We start from the raw sequence: 18,799 nt of genomic DNA, 5'->3' as shown, positions 1-18,799 counted from the left end.
GCTTTTCCTAGCCCCAGGCCTCGTATTACATCAGGCAAAAACTCAAAGCCTCCAGAAACCCTGCCTGTAGTCCCATTGACACTCAGTTTTTATTAGCCTCAGGCTATTGACCACAAGGTGGGGCAAGAGGTCTTCCAACAGGGTAGGGCAACAGCCTTTCCCCCAGGCAAATACTGCCTGGATAGCAAAGGCTCACTGGAGAAAGATGTCCTCTGCTGAGTGAGAGATTGACTCAGCATAGGAAACTGGGGTGGCTGCCCTCTGAGCTCCAATTCCAGAGCCCCCAAACCTGGCTTCTGCTCACACAGCTCCAGTCCACTCTGCCCTCCCTCTTCCAGAGCCCAAGGTGAGAGGCTGCACACGAAATTTTGTACGTTGTCCTTTAAGAGGGTGCCTGCATTTCCATCCATCTCTCACTGGCAGATAGCAACCCTGCTGCTTTTCACAGTCAGATGTTATGTGGGTACCTTTCTCAGGTCTGATGCTCTGAGCTGGGGAGCCCAGCTTCGGGTTTAGACACCAGAGTTCTTAGTGGGAATCCCCCACAGCTGAGATATCCCTCCAGAACTTCAGCTGTGGTCTGTGGGAGCCCAGCCAGCCCTTTCGTGCCTCTGCCCTCCATACCAGTCTCTATGTGGTCTCCTCTTTCCTTCCTTGGTTATCAGGATTCTCTCCAGCTACTCTTCAGTTGATTTATCAGGGTGGCTTTTCTGTATTTTAGTTGGTTGGTTAGTTTTGTTTTGTTTTGTGTGAAGGTTTTTGTGTTTGGTTTGGGGGTTTCTGTGTGTTTTGTTTTGTGGCTTAAAACAACAGAAATTTGTTCTTTCACAGATCTGGAGGCTAGAGGTGCAAATCAAAGTGCCTGCACCATCCTCCCTCTGAGACCTGTAAGGGAATCCTTCCTTGTCTCGTCCTGGCTTGTAATAGTTTGCGGGCAATCCTTGGTGTCCTAGGCATGTAGCTTCATCACTCCAGTTCTCCATCGTCAGAGGGCCAGCTCCCTGTGTCTCTGTTTCTTCACATGGCCATCTCCTTATAAGGACATCTGCCTGGTGGAGTCTTCATTTTAGGGATTTACTAATGTTCCCTTTAATAACCTAGCATATTACTAATTTTTGTAAATGTTCCATGAATATTTGAAAGAGACTATGTGATCTCTTTTGGTGCAGTATAAGGTTTGATGTACATTAAATTACATTTTCAATTAAAATCCCTAGTGTCCCAGGATAATTTTTATCTACTTTCTCTATCAAAGATTGATAGGATATAAATTTAAGTTTCCAACTACAATTGTAGTGTTGGTATTTTCTTCTGTAGTACTAGAAGGTATTGCTCTATATATCTTGATGTTGTTATCCATTACATAAAAGGTTATTATAGTTAAATTATTGTATATGGTATTATTTATAAAATAACTTGTTTATTTAACTCAATACTCACTTTATAATCTTCTTTGTCAGATGATTATGCCACTTACAAAATTTTAAAAAGTATTTTATTCCTAATATATGTCTAATACATATTATCTCATTCCTTTATTTTTCAGTTCATTTTGAGTGTGTCTCATAAAAATTCTAGAGATGCAATTTTTAAAAATTTTATAGCCAATATTTAATAAGACTTTGTCATCTAGTGAGTTTAACCTCTTCACATTTCATGCTTTTGTCAGCTTTTTGTCATCTCTTTTTTCCCTCTCTTTTTATGCTTTCCTGTTATTTCCCTTTTGGAAATTTTCTTCTTTGCTTTTTATTCTAATGATTTGGAGATCGTTCAGTACAATTGCCTTTATTTGCTTTAGTATTTGAGCTTATATTTTTCACAATATTAAGAATAATATAATATCTACTGCCTATTTGAAATGAGAGCATATTTTTAAGACAGTTTTGGTTCATTTACATGCTGATTAGTTGGTGATGCTACGATGATATTTTTTATTCTGGCTTACTTTATGGAAATGGAACTTGGGAGCTAAGACAACGACTAAGTAGCAGAAGAAATATATACACATAGGATATACATGTGTCCTTTACATTATATTTTTTAATATTCTCCTCTCCTTTCTAGTTCTCATTTAAGGTTACCTATTTTATGCTGTAATTTTTTTCTTCTTCACAATTTAGTTAATTTAAAGAGTGAATGTTGCCTTCCAAATGGGCTTTCTTCATCAGGGACTGAAAGGAGAAATGATATAACAGTCTTATATTTCTACTGCAGTTGATAGTATGCAAAATGTCTTTATATACATTTCTCCATATGAACTACGCAAAAGCTCTAATGTTATTATTCCCATTTTCTAGATAATTAAACTGAAGCTCAGAAAAGTTAAGTAGTTTGCCGAGATCCCAAAACACTGAGACCCACAACATAGAGGCAGACATTCAAGATGAAGCAACGTGAAAACTCAAACCCAAATCACTCTGACTTCAAATACAGGGGTCCCTTAGGTGCAGCCTAGGTGGAATCATGGTGCAGCTGACTCCTAGACTCTGTGGCGAATTCACTCAAAGATATCCCACAGACCAGACCAGGGCCTGGCATAAGGGAGGAACTGGGTTAATGTTTGCTGATGGATTGAATAATCATCCCCTCAAAGCTAGATGGCATTGTTTCTCTGAATGTCCAGCAGGAGGCGCTACATAGTCAAGGGAATCTGTCACTTTACTTCAGTGAAGCCATCAAATTCCATACAGGTCCTCAGAATTTCAAAAGTACAACCAAAATTGAAAATATAAGAAAATAAAGGAGATATATATATATTTTAAATCATTGACTAAAATCTATGTACATATATAACTATACCATTTTTATAAATCAAAAAAATTAATTTGTCAAAATTCTTATATTAGCAATAACAAAAAATCCAGAATGATCTATATTAATCAATCAATCCAATGCAAATTCCAATTTCAAGTTAATTTAGAAAAATAAACATTTATTTAGTTGGCCTTGGGGAGCCTTCACTACTACCCTTGAGCATCATATCAGCTTTGTTCCCTGGACTGACTCTGTTCCACAGAAGGCCTTTGTAGAATTCACTGTGCCTTGTCCATCCCTCTGTGGGGCTGGGTAGGCAGTGCTCTGCCCAGGAATCTGTGAGCTCCTCTTCTTTAGGGCAGAGATCACGTCCTACTCATCTTCATGCTCAACACCTTACTCCGTAACTGAATGCATTACAAGTCTGCTCCAGTACAGGTTTTGGAAGGCAGCAGGTCATGGAACACTTAACGAGGAGTGTTCTTGTCTTAATCAGCAGGTCAGAGGACGATAGGTGAGGAAGCCTAGCTGAGGAACCTGGAAAACGTCCCCCCCCCCCTCTGACTACAGACACACGCCATGTGGATTAGGCGTGTTTCCTGCTCCCAGGGCTGCTTGACATGTTCTCTCAGACACACTTTTGTTTAGATCATTATTATCCACTCCTCTCTTTTAATAATCCAAATTTTCTTTTTTCTTTTTTAATTTCTTTATTGATTAAGGTACCACATATTTGTCCTCATCCCCCCATTCCCATCCCACACCCCTCCCCACACATGCCCCCACCCCCCTGTTGTCCTTAACCGCTGGTTAGGCTCATATGCTTGCACACAAGTCCTTTGGTTAATAATCCAAATTTTCTATGATGCTCAGGTGGGAAAGGAATTATGTGAGAGATTTTACTAAATAGTATTTAATCCCAAATCATTTAAAACAAGGTTTTAAATGCATTTTATGAAGCCTGAGATTATTATAGAATCAGCTAAGCATTACTCACCTGCTGGGTGTTGAGAACTGTGGTCAAAAGAAGTATAAAATGTGTTTCCTCTGGAAGCTTTGTGTCTGCTAATTATAGGAATTATAGCATATTACTCCTGCAATCATTAGAGTCCAGACTAAGATAGTACTCGTTAAAGTGCTGACAGTTTTAATAGATATGTTATAACAATCTGATTAAGGAGGATGAACCACCGTTATTGGACATTTAAGTGTCAGACACTGAATTAGATAATTTTTAGTTATTATTTTTATTTAAGCACCAAAAAATCCTATGGAATAGCTCATTATCCTCATCTTACAGAGAACTTAAGCTCAGAAAGTTTCAGCAACTTGCACAGGTTACATAGCAAGTAAGAGGCACAACCAAGATTCAAACCCTGATCTGTGACCTGCTAAGCCTGTAAGTTACCCTCCCACCCCCCTCCAGAACTTTTCAGAATGGGCTGGTAAAATCAGCCAATCCTTGTGGCCGGGATGGAGCTTGAGTTTAGAGGGTTTCATACAAGATTGGATAGGTGGGAGCTAGATGTGGCTGTACCTGTCAGCATCCTGAAGGGGCAGAGGTGAAAACCTTGAAGTGGTAACTAAAGGAAGTTTAATGAAGGGACTATTTACAGAGGTGTGGCGGAGTGGTGGAGACCAACAAGGGGAAGTGGGGCACTCAGGAAAGGTTCCCACCTCCAGGCTTGAGGAAAAGGGGAGGGAATGGCATGGCATGAACCTCGTGTGGCTGTGGGGAAAGAGTTTTCCCCAGGAGCCATGGCCGAGCTTCGCGAGTCGCCTGACAGACTTCATCCAGGTGATGACGATGACGGGGATGGAGCGTAGGGGTGGAGGGAACAAACTCAACTCTCTCTCTCCTCATGCCCCCAAACCTCCTGTTCAGCCCCATATTGGCAAGGGACCCAGTGTGGTACGGTCTATAGAGGTCAGCCTGAGGGCACTCACAGAGCAGGGCAAGGAGAAAGGAGAGCTGATCTGGGAAGAAGCAGAGATGGTCTGCCCGCGTTATTGCGGGGAGAGTCCGCGGCACGAGCACAGCCGTGGACTGAGGAGCTCGGCGTGGCCTCTGCTGGGACCTGTGCAGATGAGCCTCCCAGGAGCACGGAGAGATGAAGGCAAAGAGGCAGGTTGGAATCCTCAAATGTCAAGTAAAGGCGCCTGATCTGAATTCAGTGCTCAGTACTTAGCCAGTTTTATTTCACATATGTCAACGTTAGTTTCTTTTCTAAACCAGGGAACTAGGGAGTACCCTAGAATGACAAAGGGAAGGGGACGAGGGTGTGTGCCGTCCACCAGGAACGTGGGAGTGAGGGCAGGTGCCCTCAGGAGCTCACCTGGCTCTCTCTGTGTTCCAGTGACCTACGGGATGATGAGCTCCAGTGTGTACTACTACACTCGTGTGATGTCACAGCTCTTCCTAGACACCCCAGTGTCCAAGACGGAGAAAACTAACTTTAAAACGCTTTCTTCAGTGGAAGACTTCTGGAAGGTATTGACCAATGACTTTGAAAGTACCACTTTGTCACTGAAGATTGTTCATTTAGTTCATAAGTAAAATTTAGCAGCTTTTGCAGGGCCTGCCCTGTGGGTGGCTAGAAGTATGTAGCCTCGCACCATGCTGAATGTTTCATATCTTAACGTATTTAATCGCCATAGTAACCATACAAGGTAAGTACTAACGTTTCCCAGGTTGTAAACGAATCTCCGTTTGGTTCAAATGAATTCCCCATAGCCAGGGAGTAAGAAACGTGGGCTTTATTCTAGCCTGAAGGACACTTCTTTACCAGGTTTATAATTCATGCAGTCATTCATGATTCAGTAACTATCTGTTGAGCATCTTTTAGGATGTAAGGCCCGTGGTGTAAAACTTAGTTGTTTTTTCTTGCTCTTTTTGTGTGTGTGTGTGTGTGTGTGTGTGTGTGTGTGTGTCTTTGTTGATGATGGCAGGTACCCTAGACCAGTGCCTGCAGGCACGTTCTTTCAAAGATCTCTAATGTAAAATTAAACCCAGCCCTTCCCAAATTGTCACAGATTCCAGCATGGTGGAAGAGGATAAGCAAGGAAGGATACCATAGGAGAAACATCCAAGTAATCTGGAAGATATGGGGCTCAGAATCTACAAAAATTGTGTGTGAGGGGGCAGTACGGGATTGGAAAGGAAATGATTATTTCTTCCTGAGGAGATACTTTCTAAAATCCTTATAAAGCCCGGGGATCAGAGCTGCTTATTGTAATAAAGATAGAGGAACCTGGATCACAGGAACCTGTTCAGTCTAAAGCCTGAAAATACTTGGCATCCAAAACCACACTTGCATAATATGAATATTTTCCTAGGCAAATCAGTTTATCTCTGTTGATCATCTGATAAGACACTGAGAATGGCTAGATGTCTTTCCGATAGGCAAACTAATAAGAAACTTCTCACAGATACACAGAATTCAATGATAATAAATGCTAAGCTCTAAAAGCAGGGGCGGGCAGAGCTCACCATTTGGAGAGTTCACCATTTAGAAAATGATCCAAACAATTAAAAGATCCACCAGATGGCAGACTGGTAATCAAAACGATAGTCTTTTCCTTTCCAAACAAGTTTTGAAGCATGATGATTAATTATTAACTTTTAATCAGGGTAAGTGAAGTTGATCATGGCTGTGGGTTTATGTAAATAGCTCCCTCCACACCCCCCACCTTCAGTCCTAAAGCAAAAATCAGAGTTTTCATTTAGTAAGCACCCACTGTGTGCCTATTGTTCTGTGGAATGATACAGAGAAAATTAGCATGGCCCTACACAAGGATGACACTCAAATTTGTGAGGTGTTCTGTGTTTTTTAAAAAGAAATGCACTGTTTATTATTCGTTTGAAATATCACATGCAATTTTAAAAATTAAAACTTTCAACAATAGCACCCTAGCAATTAGGTGGCAGCAAACAAAACACTGCCAAAGACAAATATGTTGAAAAGCATTTACAGAAACGCATTGCACAAAGTTCATCTTTATATTACTATCCCAACTCTCAGATTTAGTTGTATATAGAAAATTTTAATTTATATATTTATCTTATAATATATGAAATATCTATATACACTTTATCCATTTTAGACATTAGTTCCAATTCTAACAAGACTGAAAAATATGCTACTTAATGTAGCTTTTATATATTTGAAGACTATTGTGTAATATACATAAAACGTCAGAAAACCAGTCAACCAATGCTTTATCTTTTTCTGAAAATACATTTATGGTACACAAAAAAAGGTCTTAACCCAATTAAATATAAAATTTTTAAACTTAAAAAAAATTTTAAGTTAAAACATCTGTAACACTGTAAGTGCCTTACAGATATCTCATTTATAAAGTCTGCTAAGTAAAATAGTCTAAATATTAACTATAACCAAAGTGCGTCTCACAGGAATCTAGTGAGAATGGCCAATAGTCATAATAAAAGGCAAATCCCATCTAAAGCCAGTAAAAAGTGCTGCTGTAAGAAAAATTATAATCATAAAATGTAATGGTTTCATGGATTTACCTCACTGGACACTTTCATTTGATAACCATTTGTGGAATAAAAACACAAACCTCCAAAACCTAGAACAAAACCTAAAAATATCAAAAGATTGGATTTATTGGTTTCTGTTTATTCTGTGAAGTGAAAACTGCAGGGTAATCCCAATGGGTTGAGCCTCTTTGAGATCTGAACCTTCTATTTGTATGTTTGTTGAGAGCCAGACCATCCCCTTTCAAATCGATGTAGTGACTGCACAAAAGATGGACATTGCCCTAGCTGGTTTGGCTGAATGGATAGAGCATCGGCCTGTGGAACAAAGGGTCCTGGGTTCGATTCTGGTCAAGGGCACATACCTTGGTTGCAGGCTCCTCGCCCGTCCGGGCCCTGTTTCTCTCAAATCGATGTTTCTCTCTGTCTTTCTCTCTCTTTTCTACTCTCGCTGAAAATCAATGGAAAAATATCCCTGGGTGAGGATTAACAAAAATAAAATAATAATTTTAAAAGAAAATAAAAAACATAGACATTACCGATGCAGGAGCCCAGGAACCCAGGCCTCACAACTAGCAAATGATGGAGTAAGCTCCAACTTAAATCCCTCTGACAGCAAAACCTACCCTTGTCACTCTGCTGTGTTCACAGAGTACTACACTGTTGGTCATGCACACATTCCGGGAAGGAGCGAGGCAGCCACGGAGCTTGGAGCTTTTCAAAAATGTTCCCTGTGCTTTCAGTTCACAGAAGGTGCCTTATTGGATGGGCTGTACTGGAAGACACAGCCCGGCAACAGAACTGAAGCTGACAACCGAAGCTTCATCTACTACGAGAACCTCCTCTTAGGGGTACCACGGATACGGCAACTCAAAGTCAGGAATGGATCCTGCTCTATCCCCCAGGACTTGAGAGATGAGATTAAAGAGTGCTATGATGTCTACTCTGTCAGTAGTGAAGACAGGGCTCCGTTTGGTCCAAGGAATGGAACCGCGTAAGTGTCTTTGGCTCATGGCCGTGTGCCCTGGCCTCTCACCGACATTCATTCATTCGTTCGTTCATTCATTCATTCTCTGACTCCTTCACCTAAGAAGATGCCCTAACTGACTCTTCAATGTGTATATTTAAGGTTGTGGCCAAACTAACCTTTGATTTCTCTACTTTTTACCCCCTTTCAGCTTCTAAATACATATTTTTCAAAAGGCTAAATCTCTGACCGTATGGTCTATGAGAAAGAAGCTACGGGGCCTTTGGAGGTTTCTGATGAGATGCCTGGATCTTATTTTTATAGAGCCAGTAGTATCATCCGCTGGGTTATTTCCAGGAAATTTTCTGGTACAGAAGTTTTTTTTATGAGTGCTTACAAATCAATTTTTGTTCGGAATGCAATTATTTAAAATGAATAATAAGCCTGTGGGGCAGTTTTTCTGTCTTCTCAAATGTGTTTATGATTTTGAGTGTGTATTTGTAATGTGTATATTTACAGTGAATTTATTTGGTGTGCTCTTTGGCAAACGTACTTAAAATATCTTGTGTATTAAGGGAGGACATTCATTATTTTTAGAATTACTGTAGTTATCATAAAGAAATGAGGCCCAGCCAGTGTGGCTTGGTGGTTGAGTGTCAACCCATGAACCAGGAGGTTGCTGGTTCGATTCCGGTCAGGGCACATGCCCAGGTTTCAGGCTCAATCCCCAGTGGGGGACGTCCGGGAGGCAGCCAGTCGATGATGTTTCTCTCTCCTAGGTATTTCTATCTCTCTGTTTCTCTCTCTCTAAAAGTCAATAAAAGTGAAATACATTTAAACCTTAAAGAAAAGAAAAGAAATGAGAACTCTCAGGGTCTCCCGTGGTGGGCCTCTGGGGTCACTGTCCTGGGTGAATTACTGTGGTAAGAATTGCCATCTAAGCTTTTCTAAGCTAATTCTGACCGTTCATCTAGACCTCTTTTCTGGGAACTGAGGCTCCTGGAATCCAGATTTGTTCATACACAGTGAGGGGAAAAACACCTTTTCTGTGACCATATTCTTTGTCATCTAATGCACACCCTACTTAATACCAGGGTCCACAAGAAATTAGTAAAAATCAGAGATTTAGAGTAAAGAGACTAAGTACAAAAGACTTTTTTATGATAGTGATTTCCCTTTCCAATGCTCCGTTTTCTAGTTCCTGCAAAGCATAAATGTGCCCTTTAAACTATGGTACCTTTTCCATTATTTAACTTTATCTCATGTCGTAAATAAGAGAAACGTGTGCAACCACGACTCCATGCCAGATGCTATTTAAGAAATGGTTTTATCCATTATCTCATCGACTCTTCACAAAGCAACTCAAACAGGTATCATCTCCATTTTACGGATGAAAAAACAGGCTCGCTTACCCAAAGGGCCACAGCTAGTAAATGGAACCAAGCTGGGATTTAAGCAGCCTGACTAAAGCCCGTGTTTTCTTCTTTTGTGTCAGCATTGTTGTTAAGGTGGCTTCTTGCCGCCTGCAGCTCCTCATCTGTCTTCATCTTCTTGGGGGCAAGGACTCTGTGTTGTTCACTGCTGTATTTTTAAACCCTTGAATAGTGCCTGGACTGGAAAGATGCTCAGTAAGTGCCTACTGGATGCATGGATGTGTAAGTGATTTCCACTAAGTGTGGACTACTGAAGAGGATCTTTCTTGTTGTACCTAAGCTGCCCCTTGATCCTGCCATAGTCTCAGGTTACTCCCATTTCTCCTTCCCTTCAACTCTAGACTTCCTGAAAGAATAGTATTCACTGCCACCTCCACTTCCTTATTATTGAGTCACCCCTCAAAGCTCAAAACCCTTGCTTTTGAGATCTCTCTTGGAAGCAGCCAATGACCTCTAGTTAACAAATCCACTGACCAGTTCTCAGTCTTCATCCTGGTCAACCTCTCTGCAGAGTGTGCCAGTGTTGATAGCTTGTTCTTTTGACTTCTGTGAGTGACACTGAACTTGGGTTCTCTTAATTCTGTAACCCCCTTTTTTCCCCTGTCCTGTCTTACTCCAAGGTTCTATATTCAGATCTGTCTTTTCTTTCTGTATACTCTTTATTTATACTCTTACCCTTGAAATTCAGATGGTTTGCACTCTCATCTCTATTTGAGGATTCATCATCTCTTCAACAAATATGCTGTCACTGTGTGTCCCGCATGTTCCAGGTGAGGTCTTCCTTTTCTAGCAATGCCCTGGAGTAGTAGCAATAAACAAAACAGAATCAAATGCCCTGTCTTCACAGAGCTTACATTCTAGGGATAGAAGACAAATCTATATTCTTTTATATGTCCCACCAGCTGCTATAGTTCAATATGCCCCAAACTGAACTCATCCCTTTCTTACTAGATTTCCACTTCCTCCTGTTGCTGGCACCACCATCTTTACATTATCCCCAAAGAGAGTAAAGAGTCATTTTTGAGATATCCCCTGTCCCTTGCCCCAGTTTCCAAATTGTTGTCGAGGGAATGCGAGCGAACGACCACTGGAGTCCAGACCAAATTAAAATTTAGGGAGCCTTTATTAGCCGGCCAGCCAGCCAGCCAGCTGGCTGGCGACTGCTCTGCCATCTCCACGCAGGGAGGCTAGAGAGCAGCAGTGACCCTTTGTGCAGGACCGCTTTTAAACCCATTAACCACATCCTGTTTTTGCAGAACAAGTAACCCAAAACAAAACAGTTTTTCCCAAGCAACGTCAGAATCATGCCATTGACGACCATGTTATTTACAGGGTCATCCTGTTCTTCAGAAAGCTGACAGTGATCTATGAAAGAAGGCCTATGTGCTGGGAAGGGGCCATGAGACCGTATCTCAAGGCCTGGCCTGGTGTCAGCACTGACAACTCTATCTGGGGTATAGTCCACGGCCTCAGTAGTGCTCAAAAATTCCCACTCTCTAACACAAATCAGTTGGCAGGTTCTGTTGACATTCACTGCAGTGGAAACACTGTCTGTCTTTCCTTCTCCTTTCTACCATCACTGCTCTGGTTCAGGCCTGATCACCTCTTGGTTACTGCAGGGACTGCTGACTGAGCTGGGCAGGGTCCCCAGGACCACCCCCAGGTCCAGTGATTCACTGGAGGGATTCACAGCACTCAGCATATACTCATATGCATGGCTAAGGTTTATTGCAGTGAAAGGCTCATAAAGCAAAAACAGCAGAAGGTGCAGGCAGGCACATGGGGCAAAGTTCAGACGAAACAAAGGGCAAGCTTCCAAAAGTCTCCTCCCAGTAGCCTCACATTGGATGGTTTTCATCCCTCCAGTAACCATGTGTAACAACACGTGTGAAATGTTATCTGTCAGAGAAGCTCTTAGATACCCGAGGTGTTAACTGGGTGCTGGTCACATAGGCACCCTCTGCCTGGCACATACCAAAATCCCAGACTCCCAGGAGGAAAGCAAGTGTTCAGCCTAAGCCACCTTGTATGTACAGACAGCTCGGGCACAGTGAGCCTAAGCCACCTTGTATGTACAGACAGCTCGGGCACAGTGAGCCACTCCTGCCAGTCAGGGAGAGTTTGTTATCAGTGCAGGGATCTGTTTATGGGTCAAGTTCCAGATGCCAACCAAGTCCAACCCTGCACGCTGGCCTTCCTAAGGAAAGGCCATCTTGGACCTGCTACATGAACTCTTTGCTGCGCATGAGCTCTTACTGCACACCACACCAGTCTTTCCTGCTGCCACCAGAGTAACCCTGTTCTGAGTCTCTTAGAAACCTTCTTTCCGGTGACTCCATGCTTGCCCTTCACAGTCTTGACTTCTGTGAGTGGCACTGAACTTGAGTTCTCATCGTATGGGAGCCACACTGAACTGCTAGCTGAGTGCCTTGTACTTCTCTAGCCCTGCCTGGCTCCAGCTGGAAGATGCCTTTCCCACCCACCTGTGTCATCTAGTCCCAGAGTACAGGTACCCAGAGAAGGCAGCCATAGGAACTAAGGGCTAATAGCTCAGGGTCTGGAGACAGACAGTCATGATCTAGGTTCCTGACTCTGCCCTCAAAAGCTTTGAGGCTTAAGTTGACCTCATTAAGCCCCAGGGCCCTCATCTCTAAAATGGGAGTAATAACTCCATGAGAATTAAGAGAACACGTATGAAGCGCCATGTCAAGCACCTTACTCAGCTCGGTAAGACGTATATTTTTTTATTGCAAACTCTCTTACCAGGAACCAGCCACCTTCGTCATTGCCACAGGTCTCCCACTGGTTTTACATGTTTGTTTTGTTTTCGTTTTGTTTTTTAATTAGTTGGATCTACACGAGCGAAAAAGATTTGAATGGGAGTAGCCACTGGGGAATGATCGCCACTTACAGTGGAGCGGGCTATTACCTGGATTTGTCCAGAACAAGAGAGGAAACGGCCACTCAGATTGCTGGTCTCAAGAAAAATGTCTGGCTAGATCGAGGAACCAGGGCAACTTTTATTGACTTTTCAGTGTACAACGCCAACATTAACCTGTTCTGTGTGATCAGGTATGTACCAAGGCCACTCAGCCCTCCCATTTTCGTGGATTTGTAGGTACGTCCTAATCTGGAGATGGGTCAGAAAACTGTTGCCTGAAGTTGGCAAAATGATAGTGTTAAGTATCTGAGCTGATAGGGAGGGAGGGGTGAAAACTAAAGGCTTATTGGGATAACGATATTGGAGAGAAAGGAGTTAGGATCCTGAACTATAACTGATTGGGGATAATCTTAAGTCTGGTCCAAGTTCATACCAACAGCATTGTTTTATTAACATATATTTTCACCCCGTGTGAGGCTGATTAATGCTGGATGCTCCGTGACCAAGGTCCCCAGCCGTCAAATCTTGACTCATTTCCCTGAGTTTCCCATTCTCAGATGATGCCCCTGCTATGAGAACATGAGCACGATGGTAGGAGCTATTTCTGGGCTCAATAGGATACCCAGGTACCTACTTCTGCTCGAGACTCACCAAAGGCACATAAAGTTTCTTCTATAGATCCTGTGACATTGCCATCATAACCACTTAGGTGGCAGTGAGGACACTGACAAAGATCCCACTCACTTGTCTGGGGCCTCCTGTTCATTCATTCATTCATTCAGCGGACATTTATTTAGCATTTAATATGGTGCCAGGCACTGTTCTAGGCTTTTGGGACCCTTCAATGAAGACGATCAAGATGCCTGCCCTTGCAGAGCTTGCATTCAACCCGAAGATAGGTAATCGACAATTAACAATAAACAAAAGAAACTAATTAGTTAAAGCATATATTAGAAGGTAATATGTACTATAAAAAAGAAAAACAGAATAGGCAACGGGATTTGGGATTCACCCACTTTAATCATCCTGGTGAACGACATGTTGCCAACACCCAAACGCCGCCAACATAAATTACTTGCACGTGTATTTACTCACCAAATAAGAAGAATAAATTCTATAATATCCTTATTTTGTTACCATTTTTTAGGCTAAACTCAACTCTGCTTTACATGGCCAGTTGCATTTTTCCCATTCCTTGTTATTTAACAACTTTTTCAGAAAGTAATATCAGGGAAATGAATGAAAATCACAATTTTTATTTAATGTTGTAATGATTCCAGCAAGGATGGGAAGAGGATAGAAATAGGCAGACAGTTCTGATTGACTTTTAAGGAATTATCTATTTATAGAAAGTCTTGCATATGTCTTTCACTTCCCGTATTTTAGGAGTGAATATTACTTCATTTCTCTACACTGTTGTCTACATTTTGGGAAGGGGGTGACAGATGTGGGGTGAGACTTGGCACAGAGGCTACTTCCTGCCCTCGTGAGTTTGTGCTGAGGCTGTCACGAGGCTCTTCATTTCAGTATTGCTCTCTTGAGTTTCAAATAGTCAAGAAAAAAGCAGGAGACTGTGATCAGTTCTAATGTGCTGTGGCCCCTGCCTGTACTTGGTTATTGCCCCTGTGTGAGTCCTATATGCTCAGGCTCTCCGTGTGGTCACCCATCCTGTAATGGGAGAAATGGTTATGCCTGATGCTGACTAAAGGTCCTTTAAAAGTCTTACAATTAAGGAGGTAGCGATCCTATTTCTAGTTTGATAGAGAGGCTATGCCATTAAGGGCGTCATTTAATTTTCTCAGTGTGACACCTACAAAATGGCAATTTGGCAAGAAACATCCTCAGTTTAATTATGCTACCACTAAAGATCAATGCCTTCAGTAGACATGAGGGGTGGGAGGAGTCAGACATTTACTGAGCACCTGTTTACTGTAAGGCAAGCATGTCAAACTCATGGCCCGCAGGCCGCATGCGGCCCACAATGAATATTTTTGCAGCCCAGCCAATATAACAGTGTGAGCCGTTACTTACAATTATAAAAGGAAATAAGTCTCCTGTCAGATCCAGAATGACTGACACTCACCTTGGGTCAGTTTTGAAAGTAATCACTGGGAACAAGATTTCCCCCGAAGTAGGAAAGCTATAGCAGAGAAGAGATGCCAAGTGTCAGGAAGAAAACATTAATTTTATCATGGCTCTTGTTTTTTTCTTTTATACTATACTTTTCAAAATAAACCTACGTTTCTATGAAAATTGAAGCTGTTGTTCTTTTTGTGGCCCACATAAACTTAAACCTTGTTTATTTGGCCCATGTTAGCCATTGAGTTTGACTTGCTTGCTGTAAGGCTTTGGGAAGGGAAGCAAAAAGTACCCCCCAGGATAAATTATTTAATGCTAGTTAGTGTTACCAAATGAATGAATGGGAAACTCCATCCCTCTCGTTATATATGTGCAAAACATACAATTCTCAGCCAGATCATACATATTTTGAGTGAATGACTTATATTTCTTATGTTCTTCATTGTCTAATAGAATGACTTGCATTTAATAAAAGGCCTAGAAAGGCTTGTTTGTTATTTAACTTGTACATCACAAAAAAAAATGTATACAGCATTTTCAAAGTATAAAAATCAGAAAGGTAAAAGGGAGAGTGAGGAGGAATAATCTCTTTAAGTCTGAGAGGCCTTGGGAAATCTTTACTTTTTGTTACATAAAATTCTACAAGTCTGGAGTCATTGGCTTTGATAAATAAACATTTTGCCACTAGTTCGGGGTGACGTGTGATTGCAATTTGATTACCTTCCAGTGCAGGGACAAAATAGATGGACATACTGTCCCGGACGCATTCGTATGTTGTTATTGCTACTGTCTTAATTGTTCTTATTACAATGCAGGTTATTGGTTGAATTCCCAGCAACAGGCGGTGTGATTCCATCTTGGCAATTTCAGCCTGTAAAGCTGATCCGATATGTCACGACTTTTGATTTCTTCCTGGCAGCCTGTGAGATTATCTTTTGTTTCTTTATCCTCTACTATGTGGTGGAAGAGATCTTGGAGATTCGCATTCACAAGCTACACTATTTCAGGAGTTTCTGGAATTGTCTGGATGTTGTGATCATTGTGGTAGGTTCGAGAATAACACCAAATATCCACCTCCATGATAAAAACATGTTAATGAGAGTCTGTCTCCTGAGCATTGTGCACCTTGATATTCCTGAAGGAGAATCTGAAACCTCCTGTTATATCAACTCCAGTGTTACTCATTATGTCCTCATTTTGCATGAGTAACCCCTTTGAATCAGGGAGTAAAGAGGCATTTGCAATAATCTCTCAGCCACACTAATAACAAAAATAGCAATAATTCATATTTGCCTTTGCCATGCCATGAGATGTGGGGAAGGAAAGTCTTTTGTGTTGTTGATTCTGTTTTTTGCTAATGATATTTTTCTTCAACTAGTAAAAATTAATACACATTTTTCTGCACACATGCAAGAAGAAACAGCCTGACATAGTGTGGGTCGCAGAGAAAACCTCCCCACAGTTTACATTTTTCTGCAAGTAGCTTACAGTGTGCAAAATATATGGCCAGCAAGGTTTTCTGTATGAGGTGTAAGAAATCATAAGAGTTATGACAGAGTCAAGACTTGCCTGCCCATGACTCTATTATAACTTCTTTTTTTAAATATATATTTTTTTATTTCAGAGGAAGGGAGAGAAAGAGAAATTTTAGGAGAATATCAGCAAATCAAGGATCCACATTTTTCTCTCATTGCCACAGTCTTCAGGGAATTTCAAATAAACAAATGCACAGCTGTTCCCTTAGCACGATCACTGTTTCAAGGATCAGAGACTGCTCAGGGTCTTCCAGAGCAGATGATTCCCAAGAATGTTTGACATGAACCTGCACTTTGCCCCAAATCAAGATTTCCTTTATTTTCTCAGTGAACTCAGACAATTTCCTTTTTTCTAATGAAGGTGAGGTGCTATCATTTCTAGAACAATAATTCTTACATGAACATGTAAGAGAAAAGAGACTAAAGAAGGCAGAATGAGATGGGAAAAGAAAGGAGTTTAGAGATAGGAGAAAGGAAATAAAGCTGACATGGGATCAGATAATATAGCTAATCTCTTTAAGAGAAGGACAATAGCTTTGATTAAAAGGAGATTTATTTTTTTTATTTTTTTTATATTTATCCGAGAGGAAGGGAGAAGGAGAGAGAGATAGAAACATCAATGATGAGAGAGAATCATTGATCGGCTGCCTCCTGCATGCCCCTACAGGGGATCGAGCCTGCAACCCAAGCATGTACCTTGACCGGGATTCGAACCGTGACCTCCTGGTATGGTCAACCGTACCAGGTCAACCACTGGGAAACACCGGCCAGGCTATTATCATTTCTAACACTTTGTCAAGGTGGTTTCCCTTCAGCAGCATCTTAGCCACTTCCTTCCAGAAGCATCAGAGTAGAAATGTATTTTTGCAAGTTTTTCTCCCTTCATCAATAACACTTAATCTATTGCTAAGCACTGTTATATAGTTAAGCATATAATGGCATGCTTAACTGTCACATGCTTAAAAGTTGGCCAGCAGAAATGCCCTCTGAAATCTCAGTAAGTGATGCATCACCCTCTTAAACATTCTCTCTTCTAGTATTCTACTTTCTTATCAGTACTCTTCCCCCGAAATCAGAAATCAGTTTGGGAAGCCTTTGCATCAAGTCATTATCGAATCATTAGTAGAATTAGAAATACAGAAAATATGTTCTTGAATGTTATTAATATGTTAATTTATTATGTTATTGAATGTAAAAATGATATTCATGTGTGAATAAAAGAATACTTAAGACAAAAAGAACTACATAGACAAATTGCATTGCAATAACAATATTGACAGAAGCAATAGTAATAATTGTTAACACTTGAGAAGCTATCTGTGCTAAGCACAGTTCCAAGTGCTTTTCATATACAGAAGTTCATTTAATTCTCACAATAACCATCTTCACTGCTCTGCCACTGCCTCATAAGCCACGCACATGTGTACTTCAGAAAGAGCTTTTGCTGAAAATAAAAACGCCTACAGAACATGGTGTGAAACTTATCCGAACCCTGATGCAGTTAGAAGTGCATCCCTCCTTTCACACAGTTCCTATAGGTAAACTCTTGATCCCCAATGTCTCAATGGATTAATAATGAACACAGTTACAGAAAAATTGCAGTATTCAAGGAGGCTGGAAAGGTGATGATACTAGAAGTGATTTTTCAAAATATTCTGGACTGTGTGATGGCTGACTATAATCCATATAATAGTACATTAAAAATTATTCTAGAAAACAATGATTGGGACTATAAAGATGCAAAACCTACTGATTTTGTTTATATGAATATTTACGTCATTGTTGATAATGGTAAAAAGGTACATGTAATTTTATCTAATTAATATCAGTCTTCTTTTTTACTAAATTTCTCCAATGTCAACAAAAGGGTAGGCAGTGGCATTCAGCCTTTTGTGATTATGTTCATCTGTCACTGAAAACTTTGATAGCATATCCTAATGTGTTGTAATTATCTATGAAGTGCGTGTGTGTGTGTGTGTGTGTGTGTGTGTATGTTGATATAAAGGGTACATTTGTAAAAAAATACACAATATCGAATTTAAAGATGGGGATAAATAGAAATAGAATTCTAACAGTTTCTTGTCACCTGCCTTGAAGTTTTAATGTTTTCCTCCCAACTCCAGTGAATTGTCTCATCCCCACTTTGGAGACCACTGGAAAAAACAGCTGATGATATCATGGAAATTAAGGATAGTTTCTTTGGCTCAGCAGTATTTCTTTGAAAACTTGCTTCACTGTGCTGCTGTTCTTATTTTTCTTAACTCTAAGTACTGCCAAGATGACACTTCAAACAGTGTGCTTTAAAAAAAAAAAACAAGGTAGGGCTAGTGGAATCTCACTTCTTCTTCAAACCTTTCCTGACCCAGTGGAAATAAGGGCAGACTTTCTGTTCTTCCCCCCCGACACACACACGCCCTGTGTTCCATTAGACCTTGAACCCTATGAAAGGAGCCAATGCTTTTTTGTTTGATCTGGCCCAAATTTGCTTGCCCACCTGACTTGAAAAAGTCCAACTGAAACTTGAAAAGAAATGATACCCTAATAAAAATATAACATTTTAGAATCATTTTGAAATTATTTCCTCTATTTGTGTGTGTGTGTGTTTTCCTAACACTTGTAAGTCTACACGCTTACTTCGCCTAAGCAATAGTC

General features: G+C 40.9%; 1 protein-coding gene across 1 annotated transcript in view; it reads left to right on the top strand.

The window, feature by feature from the left end:
* Nucleotides 1-18,799, top strand: part of PKD2 (polycystin 2, transient receptor potential cation channel) — an 80,062-nt gene that overhangs the window by 13,254 nt on the left and 48,009 nt on the right. Inside the window, exons 3-6 of the mRNA XM_079769964.1 lie at nucleotides 5,112-5,245; nucleotides 7,996-8,246; nucleotides 12,500-12,724; nucleotides 15,428-15,656. Of these exons, the coding sequence (XP_079626090.1) occupies nucleotides 5,112-5,245; nucleotides 7,996-8,246; nucleotides 12,500-12,724; nucleotides 15,428-15,656 (839 nt within the window). The remainder of the gene's footprint in view (nucleotides 1-5,111; nucleotides 5,246-7,995; nucleotides 8,247-12,499; nucleotides 12,725-15,427; nucleotides 15,657-18,799) is intronic.

This window comes from Cnephaeus nilssonii (assembly GCF_951640355.1).
Source record: "Cnephaeus nilssonii genome assembly, chromosome: 1".
NCBI lineage: Eukaryota > Metazoa > Chordata > Mammalia > Chiroptera > Vespertilionidae > Cnephaeus > Cnephaeus nilssonii.
This window is presented reverse-complemented; position numbering and strand designations above follow the sequence as displayed.